Genomic DNA, 10,665 nt, shown 5'->3' with positions numbered 1-10,665 from the left:
GCGTCCGGTAGGAAGTGGGCGGCGGGGGCCTGGCCCGCGCTTCCAACCGCTCCGTGCGGGCCGCGGCGAAGGACTCCTGTCCCGCCCCGCCTGCCCCGCGCGCCTGCGCACTGGGCGGTGGCAGCACCGCCGCCCAGTGCGCAGGCGCGCGGGGTAGGGTGTCCGCGACGGCGGGGAGCGGGGAGGGCCGGTGGCGGGAGCGGGTCTGTGGCCGGGGGAGCTTCGCGCCGGTGCTCCGCGGGCTGACCGGGCGGGGGCACGACGGAGTGGCCGGCCTTGAAAGCGTGCGTGTTTCCTGCCCGCCGAGTAGGTGGCTGAGCATGGAGGTATTCCCATCCCCCTTGGAGTCCGCCAGGTTCATCGCCGGCAATAGCAGAGATGTTTCCGTGGACGAGGAGGGTGCGCGGCGGGTGGCGGAGAGTTTGTTTGACAAAGCCTCGGCGGCGGAGTTTGGGCTGGCGGGGTGGAAGAGCCTCCACGAACTCAACCCGCGGGCCGCCAGCGAGGAGGCGGTGGGCTGGGTGTTCCTGGTGGACACCCTCAACTTCTCCTTCTGGTCCGAGCGGGAGGAGCAGAAGTACCTGGTGAAGTACAAGGGTAAAACCTACAGCGGCTACTGGTCCCTCTGTGCCGCCGTCAACAGGGCCCTGGACGACGGTTAGTGGGCGGTGGGGGCCGCGCCTCGCCCGACGGCCTGCGGGCCCCGCTGAGCGGCGGGGCGAGGGGCGGGGGTGGGGGGCGTTAGGGACCGAGCGGTGAGTGTCAAACAGAGGCACTGCCGCGGAAACGGGCACCGTTTCTGCAAACTGTTGCCTATTTGATAAATTTGCATGTGCAGGCCGCCCCGCAGAGCTTGGGGGAGGCAACTGGAAGTACTTTAACAATACCACGTGCTGAAGCCACCCACCCTGTGGCTCTAATTGGGTGGCCTTTTTTCCATTAAAAAGACTTCAAGGAGCGTTCGTAGCCAGTTCTTCGGGGCTTCTGTTGTTTCACGCGTGTTCTTAAAATGAATTGTGTTTCCACGACGAATGAGAAAATGAGGCTTAAACTGAGAATCCTCTGGACTGATCTAGTATCAAAGCAGCTCCAGTAAATCTGAAAAACGCGTACGCCTCCAAAACCAAGCAAAAGTACTGTAATGCTTACTCCTGTTGCTGTCGTCAGAAAAAAAAAACCAAAAACAAAACCACAACTGTTGGAGGTATAGATGGAAGTTTTAATTAATTTCCTATGTATTTGTAAATTAAGCGGAGGTTTGCGTTAAGATACTTTTTGTAAATGCACAGCGTGATTAGGAGCTAAGGGAAAACAGGCGTGTGCTGGCTATACTAACTATACACTTAACTATAGTTGCCAGTGTGCGGCGTAAACACCACGCTCAAAGTTGAAGACTAATCGGTTGGGAGAAATTGCATATAAAAAGCAAGAAAGGTTCCACGGCTGCATGTTGGAAATTGTTATCTGTAGAAGGAAGCACCATCTGCAAACAAAGGTTTTGTTTTAAGCAGCTATGGAGTGCAGTTATTGCTGAACACTCATTTTAAGAGTTGACTCTTTAGATCTTACTGTATAAATGCACTCATCTGTAGCACACTGCTGCATTACATCTTAGGATACGTTATGATAGCCTGAACATCTTATTTTTACTTTTCTGAAGGAATACCCATTACCAGTGCATCATATTTTGCCACCATGACGCTTGACCAAGTTAGGCATGTATTTCGCTCTGACACGGAAGTGCCCATACCTTTGATCGAAGAAAGACATCGGGTGTTGAATGAAAGTGGAACGGTTCTGTTAGAGAAGTTTGGAGGCTCTTTCCTCACCTGTGTTAAAATGAGTGGGAAAAGTGCTCAGAAACTACTACGTCTAGTCCTGGAAAATTTTCCTTCTTACAGAGATGAAGCTGTATTTGAGGTAAGCTAGTTCTTAAATTTAATTTGTTGTGATAAGAATTTACTCCATACTGATTGTGACTTTGAAAGATAGCTCTTAGGTTGTCTATGCAGATTTTTTTTTTGAGAGGATAGTCAGCTCAGAATTGATCTAATATTTGTGAACTGTTGGGGTTTTTAATCCAGGAAATGGAAGGGGAACAGAAACATTTCTTGGAGCTCAGTGTATTCAAAAGTAAAATTCAAGGGAAATAAGAAGGAAGGTTACTATTATTTTAATGGTTTTGCTTCAACTCAGTAAAGATAATGGTCTGTATAATGAAAGGAAGATCAGACTATGAAGCAGTTGATCTTACTATGTAAATTACTATGGGTCATACAGGTAGGGAAGAAAGTTTTTAAATAGTACTCTTGGACCACAGTATACTTTTTTTGTTAAGCTGTGGTAAAATTATTGATATTTCACTTCTCTCTGTCTAAACCTCTGAAAGAAAAATCACATGATTTATTAGCAGTAAAAGAATCTTGATTGTCTGAAGTCCCTAACTATTTAGGAATGTATTTCTAATGTCAGGAGTTACTTTTTTTCCCCAGAGGAGAGCCATTTTTTTCATATGCTGTCTCTGTCTTCATCACTTTGTTGTAATTTGTTTTGATATACTTCAGGTTCACAGTTAGATCATGGCTCTTTTCTCCTTACAAATGCATAATATTTGACAAAATTTCTGCCTGAAAAATCAGAATCTTTTTTTCCTTTTTTTTTTTTTAATCTTGAATTGCTACCAATCCCCCTCCACCCATCTCTTTCTTCTTTTACTATGAGGATATCTGCAACTAATGAAGGAAATGAAACTCCAGTAGAATTGTGAAAATGTACAGCTACTGGAAATCTGCTCTATAACTGTTGTTGATTCAGCAGGCGTTGCACAACTGACTACAGGCCAGAAGTAACCCATACTTTTGTCAGGGCTGACAATATACTGAAGTTTTTCAGAGCTGTTTTCCCAAAAGAAACTGTTGGGAAGTAAACAGAGACTATCTGGTGTTTTCTGTGTCTCTAGTTTTGCCTATACGGGCATGATCTTTATTTAGTGTCAGTGACATATGTAGCTGTTCCTGTGCTCAGTTCCATCTGCAGTATTACTCAGCTGTTAAATCATTATGTCCAAAAGACTTTTTTTTTTCCTAGGGACAATGTAGCCTATACTAATAGCCTGTGCAGTCTTTTCAAGGTAACTCCCCGGAATACCGTCACTGGAGCTTTGAACCTATTGCATTTATCACTTAAATCTGCCCTTGAGTAGGTGGCATGATTTTATTTTGCGTTATTTCCTGATATGAACTAAGATAAGTGTACATGAAAAAAATCAGAGGTTCTTTCTAACTAGTCTCTGAAGCTATTGGTTTAATTTATTTGGACTTTTTTTACATATAAAGTAATTTTTTGACAATTGTCATGATCAAAAAGGGAATATTTTCAAAGTAAAGTGATAGAGTATTTTCTTATCTTTATAGTGACTGTACATTGACGTAATGTCTTTCATGAGATGATGCTGAGTGCTTTATAAAGCAAGCCTCCCTAAAAGCAGCAGCAGACTACAGAATGAAAAGATGTTCCAAAAATGATCCCAGACCGTAATCCCTGGCATAGTAGAAAAGCCTATTGCATGAATATGGAAGCTGGTTTTCTGCTTTCACTAAGCAGGATGTGTATTTTGAAGGTGGGTGAAATAACGTAGACCAAGTTTACACCCTGCTTTTTAACAAGCAAACAAGCACAACAAAACAAAAGCAACAAACCAGTGTTAGCAGCTAATATGAGGTGACATGGATCGCATTATCGACGTAATTTCTGTGGCAGCAGGTTGAGCTGTTGCACATAAGTCTTTGCTTTCAATAAAAGTTTTGGAGGAAACTGAAAAGATGGTGAGATAGCCAATAGCAAACCACTATTTTTCAGTAACTCTCCATAGTAGAAATATATATATGGAGAGATTATAAAAGCAATTCTACAGTAGAATCATACTATCGCAGACTACTACAGCTCTGCTACGTTATGACCTTCTAGAGGAACTTCTAAAATTAACACAGTTCTTTGGCTATATGTTTTTCCAAACACATACACAAAATGTGTCTCATAATTGCACATTACTGAACGTAATTGTAGAAATTGCAAATATTCTTTTGCTTCTGAAAAGTGAATTTCAAACCAAAACCAAAATCCCTGAAACCTTTTTGTCCTTTGACGGATAGTTCACATTTAGATGCTGTGCTGTATTTGAATCATGACAGAAGTTTAAATACTGGACTGTTACACTTGCATATCAGGTTTTCATGTTCTGACATAAACACAGAGGAGCCCTTCCTAAGCTTCCAGTCATTGATGTTGCATGTGTTTATCTTTTATTTCACATCACCTTATGCCGAGGTTGTAAAATTCTCATGATCCTCCTATTCTTTGCCTTTTTTACTAGCTGTGCTATCAGATTTTGCTTTTTGCCAACACAATAATCCTTTCTTTTAATATCGCTAGGTCATAATAAGTTATGTTTCTTGATAGTGTCTCATTGTAGTGGAGAGGAGACACACGGGTCCCCGTATGTGGTAGCTTTTCCTGGAAAGTGAGGGTGTTGCAGTAAAAAAAAAAAAAAAAAACAAATTTAGTGGTATTGCCATCTGGTAAAATGTTCCGTTTTTAGACAAATGATACTATCTGTGAGACATAGTATCATCTACCTAATGCTTTCTTTGCTTTCTATTGAAAAGAATGGTGGGAAAATTTGTAAGAAATGCTTAATAGTCTTTTTCATATTGAGAGTTTTGCATAAACTTCAGAAGCTTTGTGCAGCTTAAAATTTAACAATAATTGAAACAATTAAATTATAAATTCATCCTCTCAGTGACAAGTCCCAGACAGTGTTTTTCTTCCAAATGAAATTGCAGCATGAGTTACAAGGTTCCATTTGAATTCTCCTGTCCTCTGCTCTTGCAAAATGGTGTTGTGCTGGAGGCGATCAGTTCTTTACTATATTGGAAAAATCTTAATGCTATAAAAGAGCGGTGTGCTTGGTTACCATTAGCTTTGGGGCAGCAGGAGCTGTGATGGGATTTGGTCTATTAGTTATTTACTTCTTGTTGTGATGTTTCAAGTGGTGTTTTATTATATAACATACAAAATTGAGTATGTTGTTTAGAAGTAAGTTTGTGCATCTATATCAAGTATAGAATGAAGCACGTGAAGTATTCAAGTATAGAATGAAACAAAGCAGTTTTGGGGATGTTTGTGGATGTTCTGTGAAACGTGGTTGGACATCTTGTTCTCTGTTTTTGGAGAAGAGCATTTAATGACCAAAAATATGCATGGCTCTCAGGAATAGTTGTAGCGTCTTGGCAATAGAGTAAAATTAAATTAGCTTAAAAAATACTACTTGTAAATTGTGGTGATGTGAAGAGTGGCAGAATAAAATTGGAAATAAGTCGAATCCCCACCTACTTGCGTTTCAGATTAGCCATTCCAGTTACATATTGTTGTTTAGCACACGTTGTCAAAAGTCAAAGATCTTGTCTAGCTATAAAGGAAAGGACCTTATCAATGCTTGTAAAATGGACATCTTATCAGCGCTTATAAATACCTAAAGGGTGGGTGTCAAGAGGATGGGACCAGGCTCTTTTCAGTGGTGCCCAGGGACAGGACAAGGGGCAATGGGGACAAACTGGAGCACAGGGAGTTCCACCTCAACATGAGGAAAAACTTCTTTACTCTGAGAGTGACGGAGCACTGGAACAGGCTGCACAGGGAGGCTGTGGAGTCTCCTTCTCTGGAGATATTCAAAACTCCCCCAGGCATGATCCTGTGCGACCTGCTGTAGGTGAACTTGCTTGAGCAGGGGGGTTGGACTAGATGATCTCCAGAGAAAGTCCCTTCCAACCCATACCAGTCTGTGAAAAAAACCCACAACCCACCAATAACTTTGTTTTTCAAGATGCGGATTCACGTTCACATGTTATGTTCATCATAGAATTAAAACTTCAACAGCATGTCTTGAGGGTTTTTTTGCTTGTGAGTAGTCGCAAAAACATGTAAATCTTTACAGGTTTAGCACCAGAAAAAAGTTTGTGACGAAAGTGGAACCATGCATAGAATCTAAGAAAATCTCGTATTTGTGAATACAGCTTCTACTGAAATTATTTTCCTCTGTTCTCTCTAACTACACATCTACTAATTACACTGTTGTGTACTGTAATAAGATACACTACACAATACAGAGGAGCATTCATTAAAGTTTTCACTAGAATTTTATTTCCTTAACATTATGGATAAATTGATTAATGAAATGTTTTAATTGCCTAATCCAATACATGCCTTTTATGCCTCTTAAACTAAAATCTTGGATGAACTCTAGGGTTTCTGAAAGAATTAAATGTTTGTTGGACTTGAACTACAGTGTTTGCCAGGTGAAGTAAACCAACATTAATGTGTTCTGAGATCCAGGCAGAATCTATCAATTTTTATTCCACTTCTATTATGTTTTTCTTTTATTTCAGTTTATTTATGAGTGTTCCACGATACTTGTTTGTGGTTCGATATTGCTTAGGTTTTAAGGTGCTTAAGAGTGCTGCACTTTGGTTCTTTTGTAGTTATTATGTTTGCTTAATCGAATGTTAGTGTATGTTTCATAGAACAATGTAACTCTTACCTGTCACTCTCTGTACGTGTCACTTGCTGGTTTTATTGATGTTTCAGGCACTTAAATAATTTGTAATTTTCTTTCTAATTCATTAGAGGAAAAAGGTGTCTTTCTACAAACGGGCACAAATACTTGTGGCAGATACATGGAGTGTATTAGATGGCAAAGGAGATGGCTTTTTTGATGACATTTCTAGTCTGACCATATTTGCTGACTACAGAATTCCTCAAGTTCTTGTTCACTTAAAAGCAATGAAATATTCTGAAGAACTAATGAAGAAACTGCGTGAAGGTTGGTTCCTCTCTTAATAGTATCAAGTAATCGTACCTCGACATTGTAGACTAAAGCCACTTTTAAAATGTAATGTTTTGTCCATGTAAGGGTTATGTGTGGGGTTTTTTACTCCAGAGAACAAGGACATTTTACATAGTGATGAGGTAACAGGAAGGAACTTGCTCTATAACAGTAATGTTGAATGAGATCTTAAGGTTATGGGTTTTTATAAAGCTCTGACTGTTCCTTGGATTAAATGTTGATAAGAGAAGGGTTAAAGAGACTCGAAGCCAGTTGATCTCTGAGTTTCTGAAGGACTGCTGTTGACAGAACTACTTTTCAGCATGAGTATAGTTGTGTTTTTTGAGATATAGATTAAAGAAGCAGCGATTTCTTCGTAAGTTCAAAGACGATGGAAAAGCATGGGGATTCCTCTTTATCTGTACTGAACTGCTAGTGACAAGCAAGGTAATATTATAAGCATCCATTAAAAAAAAGGTTTTAATTGAAGTTAATTGCATAAGGCTAGAGTCTCATTTTGAAGCATGGTTCCATCTTCTAGTATCTATTAACTGTGAACTTCAGTGAGCAAAATCATAAACCAATCCCTTTTCCACTGTAAAATGACTGTATTGAGAGTTAGGACTGCAGTTATGTGATTTTTAAAATTATACAGCAAGATAAAGCATGTGCTTTATCAACAGTGTCTATTAACAATGCAGTTGTCCATGGATCTTAATAGAATGGCCTTATATAGATAGATAGATAGATGCTTATATATATGTTAAATAGATCGTGTAGACCATTTATCTTTCCATAAATCCTAATAAGAGTGTTCCCATCCAAATAATTCAAACAAATGGGTCCCTTTGTATTTTTAGAGAGAGAGAGTTTGGGGTTTTGGTTTGGGTTTTGGTTTGGTTTTTTTTTTGTTGTGTGAGTTTTTTTCTTTTCATTTTGAAATCTTAAATGTAGAGTTATCCTAGAAGAAAATATACCCTCTCAGAATTACATCTGACTGTCCTTTTTGTCTCCACAAGCAAAGAAGTAGTCCTATAATCTGCAGTATGGCCTAAACACCTGTCCTTTTCTTAGACCACTTTCTTAGAATACAGGATGTTGAATGGGAGGTAAACTTGTAAGTGCCTATGGCAAAATGAATCATTAGAAAATGCATAGCAATGTTGTTACGAGTTGTAGCGTAAGTCATGAAAACTGCAGTCCCAGAATAGAATAAATGTGGAGAGGATTAAAAAAAAAAAAAAAAAAAAAAAAGGAAAAAGCAAATTCAGGCCACCCTGGGGCTTCTGTCTCCTGAATGTAATTGGATTGCTGCCTCTTGTGTCCTGCAGGAATGATGTTCCAGTCTGGAGATAGAGAGGAGGTGGAGATCCGCGGCTGTACTATTTGGTGCTGCGCCTTGATTTGTAAGCACCTGCTGGAGCTGTATGAGAAGAAGGGCCAGGACATGTGTGAGAAGATCAATGCGGTTTTACTTGATTATCACCTGTGGGACTATGCCCAGAGCCATAGGGAAGAGATGAAAGATACTCCGTTTCACCGAGTGCGGTGTATATATTACTGAGTCCGCTCCGACAGCTGCTGTGCTGACGTGTTGTCTTTTAGATGGCGGTTGCCCTTTTCATACGGTTGTTTGTCATTTACTAATTCGGAAGTAGCTGCATCAAATGCTCATTTTCTGATGATGTATTAACAACGTCCTTGTTGGGTTTTTTACCCTGAATTTTCCAACTCTCCGTGACCGGACTTACTCGGGTGCCCTTGGCTGGAAGCCCGCAGGGTAGCTGGCTCTGCCGCGGGCGCCCTGTGCGCGCGCACCGGCCAGCGCGCCCGCCCGCCCCTGCGGCGTGAAGCGCGCAGTGACATCGCGTGTGCATTTCCTTTGGCGTCTGCAGAGCGTCAGCCCCGGCGGGGGGGGAGGGGCTGATCGTCCGTTCGTCCATCCATCGTGTCCGCGGCTGCCGCCCCGCCCCTTCCCGCCCTCCTCCGGCCGCCGGGGGGCGTTGTGGATGGCGGGGCGCGCGGCGGCGCCGCTCTGGCGCGGGTGCTGCCGACGGACGTTGCCGCCGTTGCCTAGCGAGGGGCCCCAAACAGCGGGGAGGGGCCGGGCTGTGCCGCGGCCTGCCGCTACCGACGGGACGGGACGGGACGGGACGGCGGGCCGCGCCGGAACCGCAGCGAGGCTCCGCGGCCCCGCCAGCCCCGGGCGGCTCCCGAGACCGAGGAGGGGGGGATCCCGTTCCCGGCTCCTCTCAGGTTTGGAGAAAAAGGTGTGCTTCGAGGCGCGACACACGTAGACAGGGTCCTGGCCCGCTCGCGGAACACCGCTGCCGGCAAAAAGCCTGCCCCTGCGGCCTGCCCCTGCTCGCCGGCAGCCGCCCGCGTAGCGCTGACCGGCACCGGGGCGCTCCTGCCCCTCCGGCGGGCGCCCGCTTCCTCCGTGGGACAGCGAGTGGGCGTTCCCTCTCTCTCCCCCCCCCCCCCCCCCCTTTTCCCCCGTGACTTGGTTTAACTTCATTAATTTTGGTTTTAAATATGGTTTTAAAAGGGAGGGGGGAATGTCAGCTCTTTGAAGCAGTACCTGCTAGGTGGTAAAAATAACGCACCTGGCTAAATAAAACCAGAAATCGATCAAAATGTGTTTTGAATCTGTAGTTAGTAAGTTTATATAGCCCCATCCTGTATGATGTGGGTTCAGTTTCAGTCTTATGTTTGCTGATTTGTTTTATTTCTGCTCAGTTAATAAAACGGGGCTTTTCTTCTTTCAACTTCAGAGAATTTCTCAGCTCTGGATTGCCAAGTTCTCAAACTAAATGGAATAAAACGAAATGCAAAAACTCTTCTCTTTGCAACCACAAGACAGCTGTTTAAACCTGCTTGTTTTCAACGAATTTTGCAGGCTTAGCTGATGGGTTCTGCGAGTTTGGTAATACCACTTTATTAAAGGCAATATGTGGGAGTTTAGCAAGCAGGAAGTTAAGCACTTTTCCTTTGCACTGCAAAGATTCTTAGAATTAGCAAAAAAAAAAAAAAAAAAAAAAAAAAAAAAGCCTTTGGGATCCAGCAATACCTGTGGGGGGTTTTGAATGTTCGTGAACGACAGCTGTAAAGAAAGACTCTTCTGTGATATTTACGGTTGTGCCACTGTACAGTGCTTATGTTGTAAGAATGAATTAGAGAGCAGTATAAGGAACCATGGTTGCTAAAATATATAATTAATAAAAAATAATTACGTATGTGCTTAAAGATGCAGAATAAAATCAGAGGAGTGCTTTATGTGGAGTAATTAGATACGCTTAAAATTGCACGTCCTTCGCAGGCAACACAACTGCTTTCTCTCTGCTTGTTGAGTTACAGATGCTTGGTGCTTTCTAAGTGGAAGAATGTTTTAAAACACAGATGTGTATATACATATAACCTTTGGAGAAGAAGGTTTTGTTTGGCTGATTTATGTTGCCTATGCGGCATGACTGCATGAATGGGAAAATTTGTTGTAAGCATGTGCTTTATCAACAGTGTCTATTAACAAGCTTTTACGATATTGTGCTTCATATGGCTGTGTTATGTTCAGATAGAAAATCAGGCAACTTTCAGTCTTAAGGTTAATAGAGTCAAAATTAAGTTATGAACGTATTTAACAGTTATTAATCTAGCTGCTTTTATATCAGGTGCTGCTTTTATGTCAGGTGCTGCTTTTCAAGAGTGTAACAGTGCTTATGTATTCTTTAGGAAATACCAACTTTCTACTTCAGCAGGAAATTAATTCTTATTTATTATATAACATG

At 42.2% G+C, this 10,665-nt stretch overlaps 1 protein-coding gene across 1 annotated transcript; it reads left to right on the top strand.

The window, feature by feature from the left end:
• The first annotated feature begins 320 nt into the window (after positions 1 to 320).
• QNG1 (Q-nucleotide N-glycosylase 1) lies at positions 321 to 8,444 on the top strand. Its single transcript, XM_086479159.1, has 4 exons — positions 321 to 657; positions 1,661 to 1,920; positions 6,682 to 6,877; positions 8,212 to 8,444. The coding sequence occupies exons 1-4, from the start codon at positions 321 to 323 to the stop codon at positions 8,442 to 8,444; spliced, it is 1,026 nt and encodes a 341-aa protein (XP_086335285.1).
• Positions 8,445 to 10,665: the final 2,221 nt, after the last annotated feature.

Source organism: Leptosomus discolor, chromosome Z (genome assembly GCF_034619465.1).
Source record: "Leptosomus discolor isolate bLepDis1 chromosome Z, bLepDis1.hap2, whole genome shotgun sequence".
Classification (NCBI taxonomy): domain Eukaryota; kingdom Metazoa; phylum Chordata; class Aves; order Leptosomiformes; family Leptosomidae; genus Leptosomus; species Leptosomus discolor.
Note: the sequence above shows the minus strand (reverse complement) of the source record. Positions and strands in the feature narration are given on the sequence as shown.

Excerpts from the sequence above, each read along its gene's own strand:
- QNG1 (XM_086479159.1), top strand. The coding sequence starts at position 321 with ATGGAGGTATTCCCATCCCCCTTGGAGTCCGCCAGGTTCATCGCCGGC. Across the intron at positions 658-1,660 it reads CAACAGGGCCCTGGACGACG|GAATACCCATTACCAGTGCA; the intron begins GTTAGTGGGCGG and ends ACTTTTCTGAAG. Across the intron at positions 1,921-6,681 it reads GAGATGAAGCTGTATTTGAG|AGGAAAAAGGTGTCTTTCTA; the intron begins GTAAGCTAGTTC and ends CTAATTCATTAG.